Raw genomic sequence first — 23,262 nt, forward strand, 5'->3', positions numbered from 1 at the left:
ATTTACAGATTTATTATTAAATACTTGAAAAGTCCTGCATTACAAAGTGATTCTGATCCTCATCTTGTTTACATTCATTGTATTATAGACATAATGAAATATGTCACACTGCTGATATTCTATTTCTCATCTTCAATTGCAAATGAACACTTTGGTATGAGTAAAGGGACAGAGATACATAGAGATCAAGCGGGGGGTGTATTTCACAAACATAAGAACCCATAGAGGTATGTACAGTGTTTCCTTTATGGTACATATATGTACTTTTTCTTCACATTGACTCATGTGGTTAGGAGATGATGAATATAATACCAAAAATTAACACCATTTCCTGTGCAGTAAGTTGTGTTGCTTGAACATGGAGACCTTTAACTTGTGCTAATCATTACACATTTCAAATTGGCAACGAAAAAAAGTTTACTGAATCACTGACCATAAAAAATGCGAAGTGGTTATTCAATAAATTCTGGTTACTAACATTAATTTCTATCAATTTTCCATCCACATTTATTTTCGAGTTATATAATAGTGGATGACTTTTTTCTTCTTCAATTTTAACCATTTTGCGGAGCGGAAGGAGATTGAGCTTGACCTTTGCAGAGCTGTATACCTAAATGAAGTAAAATCATACGTCTGCAAATCAGGGGGAAAAATACATGGGGGCTAGATGGGAATTCACCCCCAAAATGCCCTACAGAGCCCTAGAAAATAAATAAAGGGTCCATGGAATTCCAAAAGGGTCCAATAAAACTGTAATACAATGAGGCAAAATTGGGCTAATCTATGAGCTCTAAAAGTAGCCTCAGAAAAAAAAAGATTATCCCTGATTCCAATTTGCGTGCACTACAAATGTCAATGCTGGTGTGTAAGATACTATTCTTCAAAGTACATGTAACACTTGAAAGTCAAAATTAACTCTACAAAAAATCCCTTTAATATGAAAGAAAAATATAAGATGTTTCATAAATGCTTTTTGAAGAAGTAAACATACATGTACTCATTATATGACCTATATGAAAATTAGAATTAATCAACCTTAAAGCCATACATGTAAGCAAAATAAAAATACAGATATAGAAAAATGCAATGCCATATTAAGGTCAGACTATAAGCATCACTTTTTGTGGATATAGTCCGAGACTTGATGCGGATTACGAAGACATCAATGGCTTCTTTGTTAAACGTGAAGCAACACAAAATTACTGTCTGATTTTGCAGTCACACCAACCAGTCTGACTCAAAACTGATCAAAACCATCGTATCTCATTTAAAAAAAATTTACCCTTGTCCCTTAGTATAGATTTGGAATAGGTTTCCTGCAACATTAGTGTCTTTTCAAACAGAAATGATATCTCAGTTCACCAATCTTTGTGATACATGCAGGATTAAAAACTCTATGAAAGACAGACATTGTATAGACCTGGGGATGTTTTAGAAAGATGTAAAGTCATGCCTGAAATGTCGATGCGCACATTATATAAGTGCTCACTCTCCTGGATTAATGCAGAGTAGCATGCATCCTTTGAGCATGGTCTGACAAATGCAGCGATACGTTAAACACCACACACAAATTGAATTCAAGTGTCTATGGTCCGTATTCTGAACTCAGTTTAACTAAGACTGTGTTCTAACTCTGTGCTAAAATTAACAGAAGCAAAACATGTCAAAATTACTTCACATGGTATGTTTGTTATGTTTAACTGTGCACTTTCCTAATTCATTTATGGTGAAGACAATTATCTTATCTATCCTTCCCAGACACTTGTGAATGATTTGAGAGTCAAATGAGTTGATACTATGAAAGTCTGCTGTTAGAGATTTATGTCACAATTGGCTTTCCATAGTTAAACCACAATTTTAGACCAGAGTTTAAATAAAACCCAACTTCAAAATATGGGCCTCTTTTGCGAAACCCACCCCGGGATGGGGTTGTATTGCTGTTCATATATTACAAATGACATGACGCTCTACTGGTGACCATTTCTTGTGCTACATGATATCCCAATGAAGCTGAATTGGCACCTAAGAACAAGTTCCAGTTGTGCATAAGACTGCATGTAACAGCTGTAACACCCACCAAGATCAAGGCCCCGTCTTAACAAGAGTTACTATTGATCCGATCAACTATATGGAAATCCACCAATGTCATAATTTTTTCTAAAGGAAATTTGCACAATGTTCTTTGTGAACAAAGAGGAGCATATTGAATTTTCAAGAAAATGATGAATGCATGAATATACATCGTATCTAGAAATTAATTTGAACAAACATGCATTTGAAATGCTGACGCTGCTGGCTTTCCATAGTTGTGGTTGATTGGATCACTTATCACAAATCTTTGTACAACAAGGCCCAGGTATGCATCAATAGCCACTTTGCAAAGCATACATGTACATGTTGGGTGCTTAGTATTGGTGTCAAAAGCACAATTCAGATTGCTTCGCTATCTAACCCCCAACACTTATTACCTAATAACAAAGATGTAGTTGAGGCCACACCCTGCCGACCCTGGCTATGGGCAAAGACACATGTACAAAGTCTATGGGAGGAGTTTTTTTTTCTCCAGAGGCCTTGTGACTTGGACATACATGTAGTCATGTACTGACATTGACTACATCCCTGCCTAAAAAGAGTTTACAAGAAATGATCCAAATCACATACTGATATCTCAATCTAGTAATAAAGACCAGTTTCATTTTGTGCTACGGTGGTGACTGTTATTAGGCCCACTTCCAAATACCAACCATTTAAGTGAAAGGTGTGTTGCTTTACAGAGGATTTCATCAAAAGCAAATGAACAAAATTGTAAAATGGATATTATTGTACAATAATGCCAATCTTGGGGAAGTAGAAAACCACCATGTAAATGATTCTTTTCAGCCGATGGGCAGAATGAAACTCTAAACTGGCTCATTCTAACTCAAGGGATAAAAAAAGGACATTACACTATCAAAGCAGTTAAGAATTGCATACTGTACATATAAAAGTAAACTTTGAACAGTTCCATTAGAGTACCATTAGAGTGACATCAGTTTGCTTTATGTGCATTTCAGCATTTTCAAGACCATATTTCAATAACCAAACAGCAATGACCTAGCCCAGTTTACTTTACACTCACTTCAGAAGTGCTTTAGTAGGTATTCATATGGCCATATCTTGGGTCCCTATGGACCGATTCCAACGATATTTGGGTTGTGGATGTTTCTTATCATGCTCTGCTTAGATGTGGTATAAAAATTCTAAAATGGATAAAACAAAAAATGTTTTGTGATATCAACACTTCGTACAGGAACTACCTGGGCAAATCAGCATTAAAAGCGACAAGTATACCCTTCAAACATTACAGGCACCTACTAGGGCAAAAGACAATTGCAAACCTTTCAAAATCTATGAATTCATAAAGCTTGTGATAAAACACATATATCAGTCAATAGACATCCACGCTTGGAAAGACAAAACACTCGTCATCTCCTAGAAATATACTTCAGGGGAGAGTTCATAAGTTTCTTGTCAGTGACTTCTACTGAGTAATTTGTTTTGAGTCAATTGGATACAAGGATTGATAAAGGTAGTCATGCTAAAGCCGGGCTACTAATAATATCATCTTGTCAAGCAGGGTCCTCTGGTACATGTAAGAACCATTTCGGAACTGGCTACCCTGGGTATAATAGGAGGTTATCATTGTTATTATTAGTTTTTTAATCGCATATATCAATAGCCCCTAATAATAATATTTCATGAACTACTCCCTGATCAGGCAGTTTTACCATTACAAACCTTAAGGCCCGAATTCACAGAAGTGGTTTTTAAAACCATCGGTCGAACCCATAGTTTTACAAATTTCCTGTAAAAATTATGCTTATTTACTGTGTATATTAAAAGATGTCCTATGCTGATGCGCACTTTCGTCACAGTGCGCCAAATTGGTGCCTGTTGCCATGGTTATCCGCGCTTTTTTATTAACGAGTCCATTGTTTTGAATTATGAGTACAACACACTTCAAACAGTGGACTCATGAATAAAATAGCGTACTTAGCCATGGCAACAGGCGTCAATTTGGCACACTGTGACAAAAGCCTGCATCAGCATTGGACATTTTTATGCAGTAAATCAAGCATTATTTATACACTATAATTCAAACCATGAATTCAACCGATGGTTTTAAAAACCACATTTTAAATGCAGGCCTAAGAAACCAAACATTCATTCTTGTCAGACGTCTCGTAAACTTTTAAGAAATCTTTGTTCCCTATATCTTACATTTTCCTTTCTAAAACTCAATCTGCACCGACCTTAAAAAAAATACAGGGTTTCTTTGGATTAATAAAATTTTCTCTTTTCTGTAATAACAAGAAAACATTCAACATCAGAAAAGGGAAAATGAAGTTAGAGAATTAAATGAGCAATACCCATCTACTTTGTGTACACGTATCATTAGCATGAACATAAATTTTCATAAGTCGTAACTGATTTGTGGACACAAGATTCTGAGAAGGTCAAATATCAAATAACCTGAATCACAGCCATGTTCAGTAGGCAAGTGTTTTAAATCCCAATGAATGTTTTTTTTTTTATAATAAAAGGGTGATTCTTAAAATAAAGAATTTGAATACTCAATATTTTGTGCCGTTTTTTCACAAAAAGATATAGTAGGGACCCATTACACAAAGCTTAGCAATCATCGTAGACCACTATCATAACGATTGATTCCATTGACTAAAATGTACAATCAATCAGAAAATCTGGCATATGATTAATCGCTAACCTTTGTGTTACCAAACCCTGGGGCCCGCAACACAAAGCTTAGTAATAATAGAACATTTTTTACGATTGATTGCATTGACAACAGTGTGCAATTGATTAGGGAAAAACCCTATGATTGATCGTAAACCTTTGTATTACCAAATCCTGGTGTCGTGTACAGTACGTTGGCATATTTCCATGCCTGACAGCCGCTCAATGACACTCCCTTTAATATGCACACAGCTATTATGTATACGGTACACATACACTACTTGATGAGCAGTTGAAAGAAAGCTTTATAGAAATAGAAGAAAATAGAGCAATTTTTTTGTGTTTTCGTAAAATCACCTGGTATATGTCAGGAAACCAAGGAAAAGTCTTTTGCATTATGCATTAATTTTTTTTTTTTGGGGGGGGAGGATCGAGCATCACTGTCCCTTTTCAAAGGAACAGAAACTGATTTTTTAATAACTTAAAATTGGCATCACTTTTTTTTGCAAATGTCAGCTGTTCCTGAATCACAAACATTGCTCCAAGTAATCAAGAGTAAACATTTCAAAAATATCCGTCATTAATCCTAAATGTCTAAAATTTAAGGACAAACAAGGCTATTACAAAATTGTATGCTCATTGTTCACCTAAGTGTTCACCCTCCCGGTTCTTACTAGAGTGAAAACATTAATACAAAGTCTAGACATTAAAAAGTATTAATAAAACATTAAAAAAGTTGTTCCATACATTGACACATAATTAATGTAAAAAAACAAGAGAAATAAAATAAGATATATAAAGGTTACACACACTCACATAGAGATACATTTGAATTATAACCATGATCACATATATATCTAAACCATATTCTATATCAACTTGCCAACCTTTGTACAATCTCAATCTTGCATCAATAAATAACAAACAAACAATCTCGTCTCCATGACATTGCTTTTCCCTTTCCTCCTGTCCTTATGACCAACCCTTTGAAGAAAAGAAGAGAAGTTCAGAGCAAGGGAAGGTGTGTCTTGGAAGACACCGGTAATAGATGGCTAAGGGATGAATGTGGGTGCTGTCTAGGAACATTCTAGGACAACTCTCAAGGTAACGTAGAATTCGTCTTTGAAGCAGTTGCCTCCGGGGTAACATTTATCTGTAGCCGGGAGAAGCGCAATAGAGGGACATGTCCACCACATGGCATGCTGCGTTCCGTTCCAAGAACATATTCGTAGAGGAATCGTCTCCAGGGGACAAGTCCTTCTAAATCCAGAGGTCGTGTATAACTTCTTGCATTTAATTGATGATATAAAAGGCTGCAATAATAGTGTTGTGGGAGTCATTCAAGTGTACCATGAGGCAGAGACGAAAACTCCACGGACAAATACATGTACAGGCAAACTCGTACACAATAAGACACCATAACCATGTGATTAGATAAGATGAATGAAGTGCTGAAAATATGCTTTCAAAATGAAATGCTATAGAGCTGAACAGAACACATTTCAAGTCCTTCTACCTCAATGCAAACCCCCTTCCCCCCCAAAAAAAATCAACTTGTGTATCAACAATAAATGTGCATTTGATTCTTTTATTTCTAAAGAAGGATTAATAGGGAGCAGTCATGTGGATTCCGTGGAATTACACATTTAATACACAACCGAAAAGGAGGTTCAATATTCTCACATGTTGATCAAAAGCATACTAATTTTTCTCTTTTTTTCTATCTACAGATGGTTATATCCACAAATGGCTTCTTTGTAAAATGGCAGTAAAAAGATAAACACTTCGAAGAGTACTTGCAAGATGATCATCTTTTGAGAGTTAAAATTTTTCTCTTTTTTTTGTAAATGCAGGATAATATATTTTTTTTCTTGAGAAAATGACATCATGTACAGTTGTATAAGAGTTCAGGTGCAGAGTTCTTGTCACGACTCCCCATTTCCAGAATCGTCCTCATCGTCATAGTAACAGTCGTCATCATCGTCAATATCATCGTCCTCCACGCCATAGTCGTCATCGTCATCGTAGAAGTCGGCCAGATCTACAGAGCTTTGAGATTGTGGTGTTTCTTTCGTCTTGATGCAGTATTCTTCAAGTGTGGTTGGCACGACAACTGAATCCTTTTGTGCATCCAACTCCGTTCTTTTCACTTGTTTCCTACAGAGAAGGTAAAGAAATGGAAAATACAGAATAAAATACAGCTGCAATTTAATTTCAATTCAATTGATTAATTGAAAATTGGTATTGAAAACTGGTTCATATGAACATATTGTATTTTATATGCAAATACATTGTAAACTCCTATTTAATAAACACACACTGCCCAAGTGTAACAGCTAATAACTGGATCAAATTTAATGTTAGTCTCACTGTCAGCACACCTTTTTGTAAAACTATTACACTAAACTTCAATTTGGGCCATTAATATTTTTTCGATAATATCAGAAAATCTGCAACAAAATGATTCTACATTGCAAGTTATGACAGTTGTAATTACATCCTATAATCAAGTTCTAAAGACCATTCTAGACAAACATAACTTGTATGTTTGATAAACTACATTCATGTACATGTACACAGTATGACTCCTATTCTTCCAAAAATAAAAGATAATCTCCACTGTGCAAACTTGTATGTGAATCTGTTTTATCTCCTACATGTACATGTACATGTAATTTCTTGGCAAGGAGTTTCATTCCATAATTCCCACAACTCAAAGCACAAGAATTATGGGCCGTAAGTGCTGAATAATGCCAATTGGGATCAAAGTACATGTACATGCATTTCAAATCAACAATAAAAATGCAGGGTTGTTGATAGTCATTAGTGCTACGTCCTTGAAAGAACTTACAGTGAATAAATGATGTTTACTCATAACAAGGACACTGGACAATAAAGGCCATACCCTTATTGTTCGCAATAATGTACATTAGTCACAGTGAATAAATAACTTCAGTTGAAAATACATATCTGAATGATATCGAGAAACAAAGTACAACAATGCAAATGTAGCCATAGCATGAAATCCATAAACTTTAACATAATTATTGTTACAAAAATAATGTGAAAGTGTTTCCTTCTCTCCTTTTCCTGTAAAGCACATAAACATGTGATGTTATCACTGTGATTTGTGCTAGCAAAGTTTATTATTACTACATGTACATGCATTAAAGGACAAGTCCACCCCAACAATGACTTGATTTGAATAAAAAGAGAAAACTCCAACAAGCATACATGTACATGTAGCACTGAAAATTTCATCAAAATCGGATGTAAAATAAGAAAGTTATGACATTTTAAAGTTTAATTTCTCAAAACTGTTATATGCACATCCTGGCTGGTATGCAAATGAGGAGACTCTGACGTCCTTCACTCACTATTTCTTTTGTATTTTATTAAATGAAATATTCTAATTTATCCTCATTGTCAAGTTATACAATTGATTCCTCCCTGAACATGTGGAATTAGCATTGTTTATACATGTAAGTTTTGTACATGGTTCAGTTAAGTGGGTCCTTATTGTCAAATCTATAAAAAATGAAATATTTCATAATTCGAACAATAAAAAACAAAATAAATAGTGAGTGATGGACATCATCGACTGATCCACCTACATGTACATGTTGTTGTGCATATCACCGTTTTGTGAAAAATAAGCGAAACTCTATGTCATAACCTTATTTTACATCCGATTTTGATGAAATTTTCAGCACTATGCTAGTTTGATTTTTGTCTAATTATTCAAGTCAGCATTTTCCTGGGGTGGACTTGACCTTTAAATACTATTAGTGCCTGATACCATGCCCTGAAAAACTTTGAGCACTGAATATGTTACAAATTTAGTGATAGGATGTCAGAAATTTCAAGATTATCTCATGAAATTTTAAGCCAATTCAATGCATTTGTTTTCTTTCAAAAAGAAAATATTCAGATAATTTCATTTTCATCAAGCACCTGATCAAAATGAATTTCCTTGTAAAGTCGCAAATTTATCTTGTAATATTCATTCCATATCGTAATAGGGAATACACCTAGAATTCCCTATTATTGTTTATGAAATGGAATACAGATACATGTAGACATATTTTGGGGATTCCCCAAAGCTGCAATGTCGGCCTCATTCCACACATGTACATTGTACAGTTCTGTGTATGTACGTGTGTCTCTTCTGTGTGTGTGTTAGACTCACTTGATAAGGTCCTCGTACTCTTTGTTTTTTCCTTTCGAGTCTTTCCACCGTCTGTACATTACTGAGGCATCCACATTGGCAGGGGAGTAGGTATTGGGCTCGTTGAGTAGTGAGATTACGCTCAATAAGATTGTTCTGAAAGAAAAAGATGCACATTTGATTACTACGCAATTTGCTTTTTTACATACATGTACACATACATGTATGTTCCAAGCAGTGAAGCAGAGCTACCAAGTCTCACGCATTATGCGTGAGACTCAAGCATTTTGGACTCTTGTTCATCCCCTCAAATCTCTGTCTCACGCAACTATCACAGCCTATCCCCATATACATTGTACATAATGTCTGTGATCTCACTCAGATTCACAAAAAATCTCACGCATACATGTAGCTGGTCTTTGAACTTGGCATCTCTGTCCAAGTCATGTTGTGCTTTTTTTTAATGATCACATGTACTGTATATTCACTACATGTATGATCTTTGTATTTTGAAATTGAAATTCATCTCAGTTACTTCTGATAATAAATAACATGATATTCTTTTAGAGTCCATTTCACATACTACAGTATGTAAATTGCATCATGTACAAGAGATTCTATTTTTTTTAAACAGGTAGAAAATCTTCAGAGCATTGCACCATACTGTCTATGATTTTATTTTAACCACAATTCACATGGAGGAATTACAAAAATTCACATGTAGTGAGAACTGATATAAAGTTGTAAGTTAAAATGAAGAGGAAAAGGCAAACACTGGACATACATGTAGTGGGTACATGGATTTTTTTTTACATGGAAATGAATGGAATGCAGATCTATATAAAAAGAAAAAAAAAGCCATGAGACAATATTGAATTCAACTTGCCCTCAAGGAAGTACAGATTTTTACATGCACAACAATACACAGGAATGAATACAAACATTGAGTCCCTGAATTCAATAGGAAATGTTACATGTAGGTCTAGTAAAACCATGACATGAGCAAAAATACTCTGCACAGACTTCCACAAACTACAAAATGTACCAATGTAAAAATGGTCAGGCCTTTCGTATCATACATGTGTATGTAGCCTATTCATTTGTTGTTGTTTACATGTAGCTTTAAAAAATATTGTTTTACAAAAGTAGGCCAACATCCTGTACACTGTATGTACATGTAGTTCAACAGATACTATGTACATGTACATGTACATCATGTACATGTAAATAAAATAAGATATCAAATCAAACATCATGTAATTTTAGTCATTTTTGAAATATTACATAAAAAGATGTGGACTGAACACGGAGGAGGTTGGGGGCACAGTTGAAGGGTTCAAAGGTTTCCAAAGTGCTGTATTTGATCAAGTTGTCTTTCACAGGCCCACTATGTATGTACATGTAAATGTACATGTATCATTTTAGGACTTTCTTTTCTTTGGTTTGTCATACATGTAGCGTACAGAAATGTGTGTCTGTATGTGATGTTCCACTAATGTGCACTTTCTGTACCAATTATATTTCAGAACTGCTTTAGTCTGAGGATTGTACATACATGTATATTTGTATGCCTGTAACATGAACTTCATCCGATATTAATACACTGTAAATATTTCATGTTCTTTTTAAAGAATTTTTAAAGAAATGATTCAGGACAAACACAATTTTGGTATGATTCAAACCGCCTTCCTTGTTTTCTCTCTGTTGGTACTTTTATACCGCAATCCTGTATTCATGATAAGGTCATTCAAGCCACTTGTAATTCTGACATCCTACAGAGCAGAGGTGACACACGGCTTGAGAAGGACTCGTAATGATTTGTAATGCCTAGCAGGCAGCACTCAATGAAATTGTACAGTACACTGCACTTGTTATGACTAAGCAATTACTTTTACGATACCTACATGTACATGTACATGTATGTCAGATATTGTTGGATTACATTTGGTGACTGATTTCAAGTTCAGTGTTGACCTTTTGGTGTTGGTGTTTACTTTTGTACATGTACATGTGTAGGTCATTTCTAACACGAGTACATGTACATGTAGGCCTATACATTAACACCAACCATAAAATGAAGATGGTCCTGAAAAGTCACTCACTAGTTGTTGAGATGTCAATAGTGTGATCCGGATCAGTTTTACAAACTCAGATTAGGTTTTGGAGCTACATGTACAGTAGGGGAAGCAATCAAATTTCAACAACAACACCAACGCCAACACCAAACTTGAAATCACCCATTATACTGTACTAGCCTCCATTGGATCTGGAAATACTAATGTTTGATTTTGATGTTTTCAATGAAATTCACTTGATTCAATACAGGTCTGTCGCCTCAATACACTCTATGAATGCAATGCTAAGGGAGCGCACCGTCAGGTTACCATACATGTACCTATTGGATTGGTCCAAACTCCACAGTACTGTTCACATGCAGTAAAGCTTTGAGCAGTCAGCTTGGACCAGTCTCCAGCAAAGTATGTGAAAAGGGTGATGAAATGTGTACATTTGCAAGCCTACAGTACATGTAGGCAAGGAGCTTCAAATCTTCTTGATGTAGGTCTACATGTACCTACAATGTACTTACATGTACGGTATACAACCCCAAGTCTTATCACACTTGCAACTGTGCATGAGCAGTAAAATGTCATTTGAGAAACCATAAACGTGTAATTTTATTGGCGAGTGGCTACGTGTACATTGTACATGTACCATGCGTGAACTCAAAAACATGTAAAAAGGATCTCTTTTTCAAGATAGGGCATGTTACGTATGGGAACCGTAATAAGGGTGTAAAAAACACTAAAACATGTGTTGATAGTCCAATTTGCGAGGGTATAAAAAGACTAAAATACAAATGGATGTACTTTTTGCCCAACACTACGTGTTTAGGGTCCGATTTGAGTGAGGTGCCCGTGGTACTAAACCCAATGGAAGTAAAGATAAAGCTGATGCCCGTGATCACGTCTGTGACATAAAGATATCGTTGCACTTGTTTTTATAGGGGGAGAATTGTCAAGGATACCGTTTTGTTTCCAATACTTGATAAGGGTATGGTTTCACACGCAAATACAATGTACTAAGGGGTGCATTTTCAGAACATACTAAAAAAATACTATTTTTAGGGTGCTTTTCGAAACCCATGGTCACGCATGGACCGTGTCCACTTTGTCAATGGAAGTGCCCCCCCCAAACACTGTACTACCGGTATTCTAATCACCTGATCTTTCTTTAGAATTTGAGTACCACATGGTGCTACATGTACATGTATGTATGTCTGGAAATCTTATGTAACATATCTTCATTTGAAAATGTTATCACTGTTCATTGTACTGAAAGAGCTAAATTGCCAATTCGTCTACTGCCAACTTGTCTACTCACCACATGGTCTGATATACATGTAGTCTTACATGTACAATGTATATCATTCCATCCATCAACATTTTGTCTAACAACCATTTGGTCCAATAACTATTCGGTCCAATGACTCAAATCATCATTTCGTCTATGACAATTTCGTCTCATAACCAGTTGGTCTAATCTTCACTTCATTAGGTGGTCTGTCTACGACAGATCACCTATTGTTTTCGTCAGAATTTTCTTTCTTTATTTCTTTCTTTATTCTTGGCACCTATGTTTGTCGCCAACTTTTCTCGAAATTGGCTGAATCAATTTCGCTGATTTTTTCGTCATATATAGAATTTATCATAGAGACGGCAAAATAAGCTTTTCAAGGTCATATGGTCATGATGACGTCATCTACGCGCCATTTTGTAAAATTCTTCATTTGATCATATCTTCATTATCAATTCTCAAAAATCAACAATATTTACATGACACTAACTTCATGTCAAGGGTCAACTGTCAATGTCATCAAAGGTCATGTAGAGGTCATGACGCGCGCGTACGCGCGCGTCAAAGGTACAAAAATCGTCCAAATGACCTATAAATTTTTTTGGGTACGTTTCAGGTCATTTTAAGCATTTCAAAAATTTGCGCGCGCGCACATATGCGCGCGCGTTTCCGCGCGTTACACCTTAACGCAACACAGAAAAACCGTTTCTTTCATATCATTGCATTGCTAATAAAATTCTGAGCAATTTGATACCTTGATCAACCTTCTACAACCATTAATAACGAAATTAACACCCGTTAAACTTTGCAGCACGTGTGCGCGCGAGCTCTCACTATAGGCCATATATGGGCAAAAACATGCCTATTGTAAATTCACTGTAGCTCTTTAAAAAGTCCGTTGACCCCCAATTTTTTTTTCATATATCGATAGAGTATTAGTTGTAGATTTGATTTCACGTCACCATTGTCCCTAAATTATATCGTGACGTCATCAAATAGGCGCCCAAACTAAAAATTTCATTTTTTTCAAAAATGACGTCATCAAATTTATGCAAATTTGGCTGTAACTTCTCGAATATAGATCATTTTTCGCCCAGATTTCAATATGTTGTAGTTTATAATGTACTCTTTCTCCTTAGTTAAGATGAATATTCGTTTTGAGAAACGCATCATTGCGTAAAACAGCGATGAAAAGAGGCATGTCATTTGTCCTCATTTTGCGTGTAATCTCTATGGGACATGACTTTTTCCCAAAACTAGATTCGACATTCCTCTATTTCGTGAGCCATATCTCCATTTTTTCTTGTCAGCTTTCCTTGAGCTTTTAACATGTTGTAGCTGAGATTCTGGGCTATCGGAAGTGTGCCCTCCATTTTTTGATCAGATGCCGGGATCATGCCCGTATTTCACTTGCAAAATTGGTATTGTAATTCTCAAAATTGCTTACGTGTAATCCCTATGGGGAATATCGTAGCTCAATGGATAACGCATTTGACTTGCTTTCTCGAGGGCGGAGGTTCGATTCCTGGGGTGAACAAGATGATTTTTTTTTTCATTTTTTTTTTCTTTTTGCCACCTCTTACATGATCCTTTATGATAATTAAAAGGCATAAAAATTTAAATTTAGCAAGATAAAACAGATTATAATTGCTTTTTTCATATCACATGTATTTGTCATACATCAAAGAGACCCTTTTCACAGTGCTTTATCATCTCCCATCTTTCCCAAGTATTCCATCCATAATGAGCATTCCGTTGTCATCATGAAAATCATATTGATCTGCATGAACATGGTAATAGTGATCATGATGGCAATAATAAAGACAGACCACCTAATTCGTCCGCATGACGAATTAAATTCTAGTATTTTAATTGTCATTTTGCACAATTAACACTTAATTAGACCAAATGGTATACATGTACACTGTATGGACTAAATGGCTATTGGACCAACTGGGAATTAGACGAAATGGCGAGTGGACTAGTTGGCAATTAGGCCTAGACCATGTGGAATGTGGATAGTGGACAAACTGATGGTAGATCAAATGAAAGTAGACAATTGGGCGAATTCACATTCTGGAAATAAACCCAGAAAAATGGGAAAGGTCATTTCAAGGAAAGTTGATCGTGACTTGTGTGCTGGCTTACATCATGTATTGAGATACATGTACTTTCATAATACTTACAACTGACCTTCATTCACCCTTTATAAAATTGAGAACATTTTTACAAACTTCCTCTTATGAAATCAAACTGAATTGAGCACATGTAAATTGACTGCAGCTCTGTTCTAGCATAGAGCTATTACTGAACAAACATGTACATGTATGTAGTCACAGAACAGTGCTGGCAAAACACTCTAGCCAGGGAAATTCAATAATTGACCTGTCGTGAATTGGGACTTCATGTGCATGTACATGTATGACATACGGTATTATAGGCCAATTAACATACATGTAGGCTACAATGATGACTTTGTACAAGAACAATGTACATGTACAGTGTGAAAAAGGAGTTCTCCATGATTTGTAATTGTAGGCCTTCATAAAATGTACAGATGGGGAGGAAATACATGTACCCCAGTAACCCCACCCCCAACCCCCACCAATAATTAAAAGTTTCATGAAAAATTGTATGGACCTTTACTGTACATAGCAACATGGATAGGGCCTACAGTGGTCGGTACATGTATGTGTGAATTCACAGAATATTAATTGACATTTTTTTTCTATAAAAAAAACACAGCCGTTATTGTTATTAAGGGTGAAAGTACATGTATGAAGCTGGAATGATGAAGGAGAAGGGGTACACTGTGCAACAAAAAACAGATAACTGAAGAAAATCGATGTAAAACACTATTGTTTTTCCTCATGATTGACAATACCTGACATTCTGTGTTGGATTCCACCTTTCCGACGGCAGCTCTCCACTCTGTTCATCTGCCACAGGGGGGTGTAGGATGGATATACACACATCACCACTATTCTGTGATTCCATTAGACGAAAAAAAAGAATGACATCGTCTCATGAGTACCGACAAGTGACATGTAAATCACAACTGAGCTGCCCCTCATTTACTGTACCTTTCCAGTCTAAATGTCAGCAATCTCTATCAAAATGTCAATTGTACTGCCTTTAACATGAAACTTTAGTTTCTTTTAACTCGTACAGCCTGTCCCTAGTTGAAAGTCCCTATAAAAAAAGACCTCGGAACAGAAAAAAATGTTTATACCCAGTTCAGGAAATCACACTGTACTGTAGTTCCTGTGGAATTTTTTTATGGTAAAGTTTCATGGGTTTAAAATACACTTCGGTACAAAAGGCCTGTACTTTATAGACTCCACAAAGCAGACCTACATGTACATGAATTAAATTCTCACAGCCTGAGTTGTATTTGTTTAAAAAATCATATTTCTGTATTTAAAAAGTATTAAACGAATTACATACAATGTGTAGGCCTACTGTATTAGCCTGTTCAGTGAGTATGGTACTGTAATTTCTTTGTTTGCACAATTTCCATGATAACATCAAAACAAACCTCTCGATATTGAGGTCTTGTCTTTGGCTCATGATCAAATTTAGTCCGATTAATTATTTGTACTGGATATGTACATGTACTGGATAGATACATGTATGTAAAAAAGTAATCTAGCAGAGACATTTTACATTAGTACATTAGTACATTACTGTAGTGTACATGTACATGTCTTGTGCATGTAGGGCTATGGGCAAGGACACGTAACTTGCAAATTAATATTGTTAATACTTGTACATGTACATGTATGTTGCATGATCAAATGCAAAAGTTCAGCCCTGAAGTGAAGAACAGGTTTCAAGCTTCAAGTAAACATACACCAATTGTACTTTATGATTTCAAATATGTGTACGACATTTTTAAACAACTGAAGTGAACATTTTAAGTGCTGTTCAGAGTGGTTAATGGCAGCTATAAAGAATAATTGAGTTTGCATGTTACAGAGTATAATGTTTCGTGAAAAATTTATAAGCAAATCCTTAATAATAATATAGGGTCTTGCGCACATGTTTGGTGCTCAAGCCGCTCCTATATTACCCGGCTAAGCTAGGCGTTCAGAGCGCACACAGCTTCTTAAAGAATGACATGTACATGTACTTCCTACCGGTACCCACATCACCTGGGTTGAGTGCAGCACATTGTGGATCAGTTTCTTGCTGAAGGAAATTACGCCATGGCTTAAAATGCCACACATCTTACATCCGCTTTTTATAGAAATTTTCAGCTCTAAGCAAGTTTTATTTTTCTCTAAAGATTGATTCACATCAACATTTTTTTTCTAGGTTGGACTTGACGTTACTGTCACAATATCATTTATTTTTCTTGGGTGGACTTGAGCTTAATACTGTCACAAATCACAATATCATTTTTGTAGGAAATCAGCAAGTTGTCCATGTTCATTTAACGGCCCCTAAAAATAATCCCTTAAAAAATGGCATTTTCAGGATCATTGGCATGTTTTCATTTCAGAGATCTATGCAAATCAAGTCAACGATCAGAACACAACTCGTACTGTATATGTATTAGCAACATCACATGATGTGGATGCTTTCATAGTTTTGCAGTTTGGCCATAATAGGCCATTCACAAAAAACTCTAGTGATCATCTTCATCTGCCCTGAATAGTAAGTTTGAAGAGTACATGTCAGTAAAAGAAATATTTTTTTTAGGGGCTATTTTGCTTTTCCACACTTTCCAGGGCTACATGTATGAGCCCTGTTACATCTCCTTTCTCTTCTTCTTTTTCCTCTTCCTCCCCTTCCCCCTCTTCTTATTCTCCTTTACTCCTCTTCTTTCTTCTTCCGCTTTTTCTCCTTTCTCCTCTTTTTTCCCCTCTTCTTCTTCTCCTTCCTTTTGCGCATCTCCTCCTTCTCCTCCTCCTTCCCTTTTTCTCCTCCTCCTCCTTCTCCTCCTCCTTCCTTTTTTCTCCTCCGTCTTCTTATTCCTCTTCTTCTTTTTCTTCTCCTCTTTCTCCTACTCCTTCTCCTGCTTCTCCTTTCTCTTTAATTTCCTTTTTTATGCCCACGCAGACAAAGTCCGGTGGGGGCATTAAGCATTAAGCCCCTGTCAGTCCGTCCTCCCACTTGGTTTCCGCGCAATAACTAAAAAAACATTAAATGGATTTTAAAAGTTTTTGGTACCGGTATGTACATGTACATGTAGGTAGATGACAACAAAATACAGGCTAAGTTCGAATTTAAAGTACGCAGGTCAAAGTTCACAGCTTATATGCGAGTTGGTCCAAAGGTCGAAATTTGTTCATTATATATGCCTATTGGTTTCTGCATGATATTACATTTAAGTTCAATCATACTGAATGAATTTCTGATCGTGTTAAGCGGGGGCATCTGTGCCTTTGGATACGTCAAATTTCTAGTTTTTATTCTTCTTTTCCTCCTTTATCTGGAAATTTGTGCACTATGACGTACATGTACATACTATGTATAATTTGCGACAGCTGGCGAATGGACCAAGACGGGTTCGAGGTAGGTTTGCGTTTACATCTACGACAAGTAGGTTCGCTAAAAAAGGTGGCCCGAGGTTGGTTTGGGATGTTTGAATCTGATTTCTTTCATAGCTGAGGCAGGCGCTGGGCCGGCCCAGGGCCACCAAATTTCTAGATGTAACAGGGGTGTACTTCTTCACTTGAAGGGCTACTTTTTAGGGGTAAAAGATATGTACATGCAATTGTGCAGTAAATATTATTATTAGTAGAATTTTTTTTTCTAAATTATATTGAGTATTGTTTGGAACAGATCTTGGGGCAACTCTAGAAAGAATAGTTTCCCAAAGCATGCATTTCATACTTTGAAAATTTCCCATAATGGTAACGGGGCTCAGTAGCCAATCAGAAACAAGTTTTCAATGGTATTTACATACCATAATGACAATGTTACCATAATTTATTATTGTAAAGTTCTTTAAAATGATGGGCGTTTTTCTGATCTCCCACTCACAGCTCAAAGCTCACAATCTCCATAAAATGCAAATATTATGTTTGCATAATTAGTATATTAACATGACTACTGGCCAGGAAGGCCATGTATTTATATTGATGCTGGTATTTGTCTGAGAATTATTACATGTACATGTGACCACTGGAACTAAAGATCTATGTACACTGAAATGTCATGATCTGATCATTTCCTTATAAAATCTGTTCTAACACACTGTAATGGAAGTATGAAACAATTGTCATTTATAGTGCATTCTTGCACCAAAATCAATCGATATCTATTATGCACAAAATTGCAATGCTACATGTACATTCAATTTGAACATTTCAACCTGAGAACAAGGTTTTCAAAATAGTTCAAACCAAGCAACCAAGAGATTTTTATTTGGTTGACCAATTTCATTTTTTATATTATTACATGGACACCGTTCCCACTACCTTCCTAACAAGACAAAAGCAATTTTGTGTCTCGCCCACTTATGAAAAATAACCAGAAATATTGTGAGTTGCGAGGGCACGCAAAAGAATTATATTGAAACTTCATTGTGAAATGTCTGGGATGGAATAACACTTTTCATACATGTAACAGTCTTGAATGCAAACTTTAACGTTGACCTGAAAATGACCTTTGACCTAACCATATGACCTCAGACTGCAGCATAACATGCAGGTTCCCCAAGTCCATCTACCATCCAAGTTTGGTTGAAAAGCGACTTGCAGTTGTGGAGTTAGGTGTCATAAGAGAGTCTTGCATGTAAACTTTAACGTTGACCTGAAAATGACCTTTGACCTTACCATGTGACCTCCGACTGCAGCATAACATGCAGGTCCCCCAAGTCCATCTGCCATCCAAGTTTGGTTGAAAAGTGACTTCGGTTGTGGAGTTACATGTATGTGTCATTACAGGTTTGTGACGGATGGACGGACAACGGAAGACATTTGGATCCCTAAGTCTCGCCTTCACCTACATGTATGATGGGCGAATAGTTTACTGGAAACTTGTTAAGTGGAAACTAATAACGCGTAATGAGAACGGTCGAACCGGTCTTGGAAGCGATCTTCAAAACCAGTTTGGAATACCACCTGGCGTCCATGATGTAGATTTCAAGAATGCTTTGCCTTGTTAAACTGATTTTAGCGTGAGGACACAACCATTCTTCAGGAAGCGATCTTCGCACATTTTGAGCGCGAAACGTGTCACCCCACTGAGAGCGTTCCCATAGCAACAAGATCGCTTTTACGTGAAGTGATTTTGAAAACCACTTTCAGGTGATCAAATGGGAACGCTAGCAAGGCGATCTTCCAAACTGGTTTCCTGAACTGGTTTCCAGTAAAAACCAGTGTCAGAAAATATGAGAACAGTGTCATGTACTGTACATTACATGTACCTACTTCTAACCAAAAGTCAAAATGTGCACAACAACAGACATTGCATTTCAGGTGAATGTTCAGATTTCAATCACAATTATACATTTGTATGACAGGCATTCTTCCAGTATGGGGCTCTTTTCATAAAAAGTACAAATTGTAAATACCATGTAAACCTTGATTGTGATTGGCTCCTGAGTCATGTTAACATGGTAGGCACTACATGTAGTCACCATAATTGCGAAATTTAAACAATTTTTTTTTAAGGAAACAAGCCACAGACAGGCAACAAATGTATAACACTACAAGGACAATCCAATTTTACAAGTGAAGCTGTATTGTAGAACTGAAATACATGTACAGTAAGTCGGATATAGTTTTCATTAAAAAAATGTTTTATGCTGGCCCATAGTGACCAAACTAGTATTAACTTGCATGATATTGAGATTCCTGTTTGGGGGTGCAAGTATGATGTTGCCATACTAGTTTGCCTGTACCAGTACTTTTAATTGTTATTCTTCCCCATAGCTTTTCGCATGTGGGTGGTTAGGGAGTGTTGATTTATAAGTAATGCTTCTTTGATCATTTCAATAATGATTCATATCACTGCTTTGAAATTCAATGTTAAGTACCCGACCAAGCACTTACAAAGTCCACTTGCTAGGTGACTCAGCCTATCCGGGCCAAACCTTTGAATATTTTATTTTTAGTACATGACTGGTGAGGATGATCAAGGGCAAATTTTGCCTTCTGGTACCTTGAAATCAAGACCTCAAGGTGCATCAAGACCTACATGTACATGTATTAAAGACCAAGGCCGTTTTGTACAAGTACCTTTAAGAACATGGCCTTCATCGTGACCACAGCAATATCTCTGGACACCAAAAACTTCAAGAGCTCGCACGAGACTATTAAAGGCCTAATACACTTAAATACAGTGTCGATTATGAAAATCAGAGGCCTCAAGACCAAGGCTACATGTATGTACAAATGTAGGTCATGCTCTCATCTCTGTTCATACAGAGTTCATGTTTTATTGTACAGGTTCGCTCTACTATACACATGGCCACTGAAACAAACCCTCATTCCTTTTCAAAATTGGTCTAAATCTATGAAGTCTCAAAACAGTTCATCCAGATGGGATGCTTTGAAAATGTTTGGACTGGTAATTTAACACTACATGTACATGTATAAAGCTTGTGTTTCACCCATTTCTAAGATTCCAAAATGATTTTTTTTTATCAGAAAAAAGTGCAACAATCAATTTACTCCGCCCCAATCAATCAGGAATATACAGCATTTTGTCTTGCTTACCTCATATATGTTGGGATGCCACATCTTCGTGAGAAATCTGAATGTTGGAGGCGAATACGGGTAGTCATGTGGAAACTTCATAATTGCCTACTCAAACGAGAAAGAGATAGAAAAGAGAGAACAAAAAATGAAACATTACAGTAAAATAAAAAAGTAAACGTCCACTTATTAAACAAGGTCACAAAAAACTACTGGAAATTGTTTCTGACTTACATTTGTATAGGCCCAGGCCCCTAATAAAATTTATCTTTTATTGATTTCATGATCAGTAGAGGCGCACGGCCAATAAGGCAATATGGGAGACTGTCTCCCATGGGAGAGATTACATGTATCTCCAATATCAGAGACTTTAGTAAAGAATTTGGGTATCCAATTTCAGAGACAGTCTCCAGTTTGGGAGACCAATTTCCTTTGTTTACATTTGCTTCAAAAGGCGGCAAATAAAAATGAGATAAGCATATTCCTCATGAAAAATTACCCCTTTTCACTGTCTACCGGTACTTCAAGTTCAAGTTTTGTCTACTTTTGTTTTGATAAGGATTTTTGTTGTCATCCACACACAAAACAAATGGGCTTCTGACCTCAGTGAGACAAATTTGCGGTGGAAATAATTATGCTTTTTTTGGTGTTTTCTTTTGTTCTTTTGCAAAGCAAGTCTCCAAGTCTAATGGGAGATAGGAGAGTCTCCCACATTGGCCGTGCGCCTCAACTGATGATCAAAATAATAACAAATAGGCCTAAAAGGCTAAATCAAATAGGCCCTAAATCTTTAAAATTAACTGCAAGACAATAAATACCAAAGCTCCGCTTGATTGCCATGTTCAAAGAGGTTCATAATATCACTCCGTCGAATATTAAGCTTCGTGAGTGGCCTGGTCCAACACGACGGCAAATTGGACCTAATATATTAGAAACCCCTTCGTTTAATAAGAACTGTTACCAGCATTCATTCTACCCAAGAACAACCAGGGAGTGGAACCTATTGCCACCAGATCTGCGCAGCATTTCAAATATAAATACCTTCACGAATAAGCTGGATGAAATCAATGTAGAGGAGCTAGTTAAAAAGGCCCATTTTAAAATATAATTGAGGAAACAGACCCGTTCACACCGACTGCGCGGTATAACAGCCATCAGGCAGTGTTTGCGCAGTATCCACCAGAACCAGAACCAATAAATTATAGTAACCCAGTACGACAATACACCAGACGGTGGACTGTACTGTTTCCAGAAGAAGAACACAAATATAGATCTAGTGGAGAGTCTAAGTTATAACATAAAATGTTACACAAATTACATAGCCTACATGTAGGCTAGGCCTAGGGCCTAGACCGAGTCAATAAACAATTCAAATTAACATTAAATCAGATCTCGTTTTATTTCATGGATTTGCTTTATTTCAATCACATTAAATCACTGACTCAGCATGCTCAGATATCCAAAAGCCTTTGTGACTTGTCTATGCATTGCAAGAGAGGTATCCTCGATCCTCCTCGACCTTGCTTAGTTGGAGTTGCCAGTGAAATGCTTGGATGCGTAGACACCCCAAAGTAAAACAGCTGATCGAGCTCGGACAAAAGTGACACACGTCGTCAAACAAAGGCAATCGGCATTAGCAATCAGAAATACATTCCCTCCATCACCAACAAAATATACTTTATTTCCAAATGATTCATAATGGTATGCTACCTTAAAATATCCTCCTTCATATAATGTTCCCGGTGGACCAAAAATTGCAACTTCCCAATCAAAGAGATTCTCATCATTTGCCTTGACAATAAAACCTTCCACTGGTTCTTTACTGAGTTTGATCAGTTCTGCACGCAAGGCCCGTAGAGCACTGGTCGTCGCTACGCTGGTTGTTGTGGCCATTTCCCCCAAACTTTTTTCTCTTTTTTATCCTTTTTTGCTATTTTTTCTTCAGGTTTTTAGTTGAACAGAAACTTGAATAATCAAAGTGTCTTTCTACTGCCGCTAATAAAAGGAAGACGACACTGCTCGTCTGATATGCCTTATTCTTCGATACGTTTCACGAAGGCTTTGTTGTTGTTCGACGTAAGCAATGCAATCTCCTTGTATGTGTACTGTATGTGTGTTGTGCACGAAGCATTGCACTGCGCTGCTGCATGCACTAAAGATATTAGTCATGTTACAGTCAGTTTAGGTATGACGTCATACGTTAGAAAACGGAGATCGCCCTTTCTTATGTCTTTGTCAAAAGTTTGGGGAAACGGAAGGGGAAATAAACATGCCACCATTTTCGTGTTTTCCTTGTTAATAGTTAAGCGGAATATTAAAATGGCCCCTGAACCCGCATGCACAAAGAAATAAAGA

At 36.6% G+C, this 23,262-nt stretch overlaps 1 protein-coding gene and 1 long non-coding RNA gene across 2 annotated transcripts; both read right to left on the minus strand.

The window, feature by feature from the left end:
* Positions 1 to 4,691, minus strand: LOC121416010. The gene is made up of 2 exons (XR_005970085.1): positions 3,355 to 4,691; positions 1 to 3,296 (listed from the first exon to the last, which is right to left on the minus strand). It is a non-coding gene; the product is annotated as an uncharacterized LOC121416010 (long non-coding RNA).
* A 553-nt stretch (positions 4,692 to 5,244) lies between these two features.
* Positions 5,245 to 23,056, minus strand: LOC121416009 (ubiquitin-conjugating enzyme E2 R2-like). The gene is made up of 5 exons (XM_041609436.1): positions 22,618 to 23,056; positions 20,929 to 21,015; positions 15,141 to 15,241; positions 8,924 to 9,058; positions 5,245 to 6,891 (listed from the first exon to the last, which is right to left on the minus strand). The coding sequence occupies exons 1-5, from the start codon at positions 22,798 to 22,800 to the stop codon at positions 6,660 to 6,662; spliced, it is 738 nt and encodes a 245-aa protein (XP_041465370.1). The 5' UTR covers positions 22,801 to 23,056; the 3' UTR covers positions 5,245 to 6,659.
* Between the last annotated feature and the right edge of the window lie 206 nt (positions 23,057 to 23,262).

Source organism: Lytechinus variegatus, chromosome 5, assembly GCF_018143015.1.
Source record: "Lytechinus variegatus isolate NC3 chromosome 5, Lvar_3.0, whole genome shotgun sequence".
In the NCBI taxonomy this organism is placed as follows: Eukaryota; Metazoa; Echinodermata; class Echinoidea; order Temnopleuroida; family Toxopneustidae; genus Lytechinus; species Lytechinus variegatus.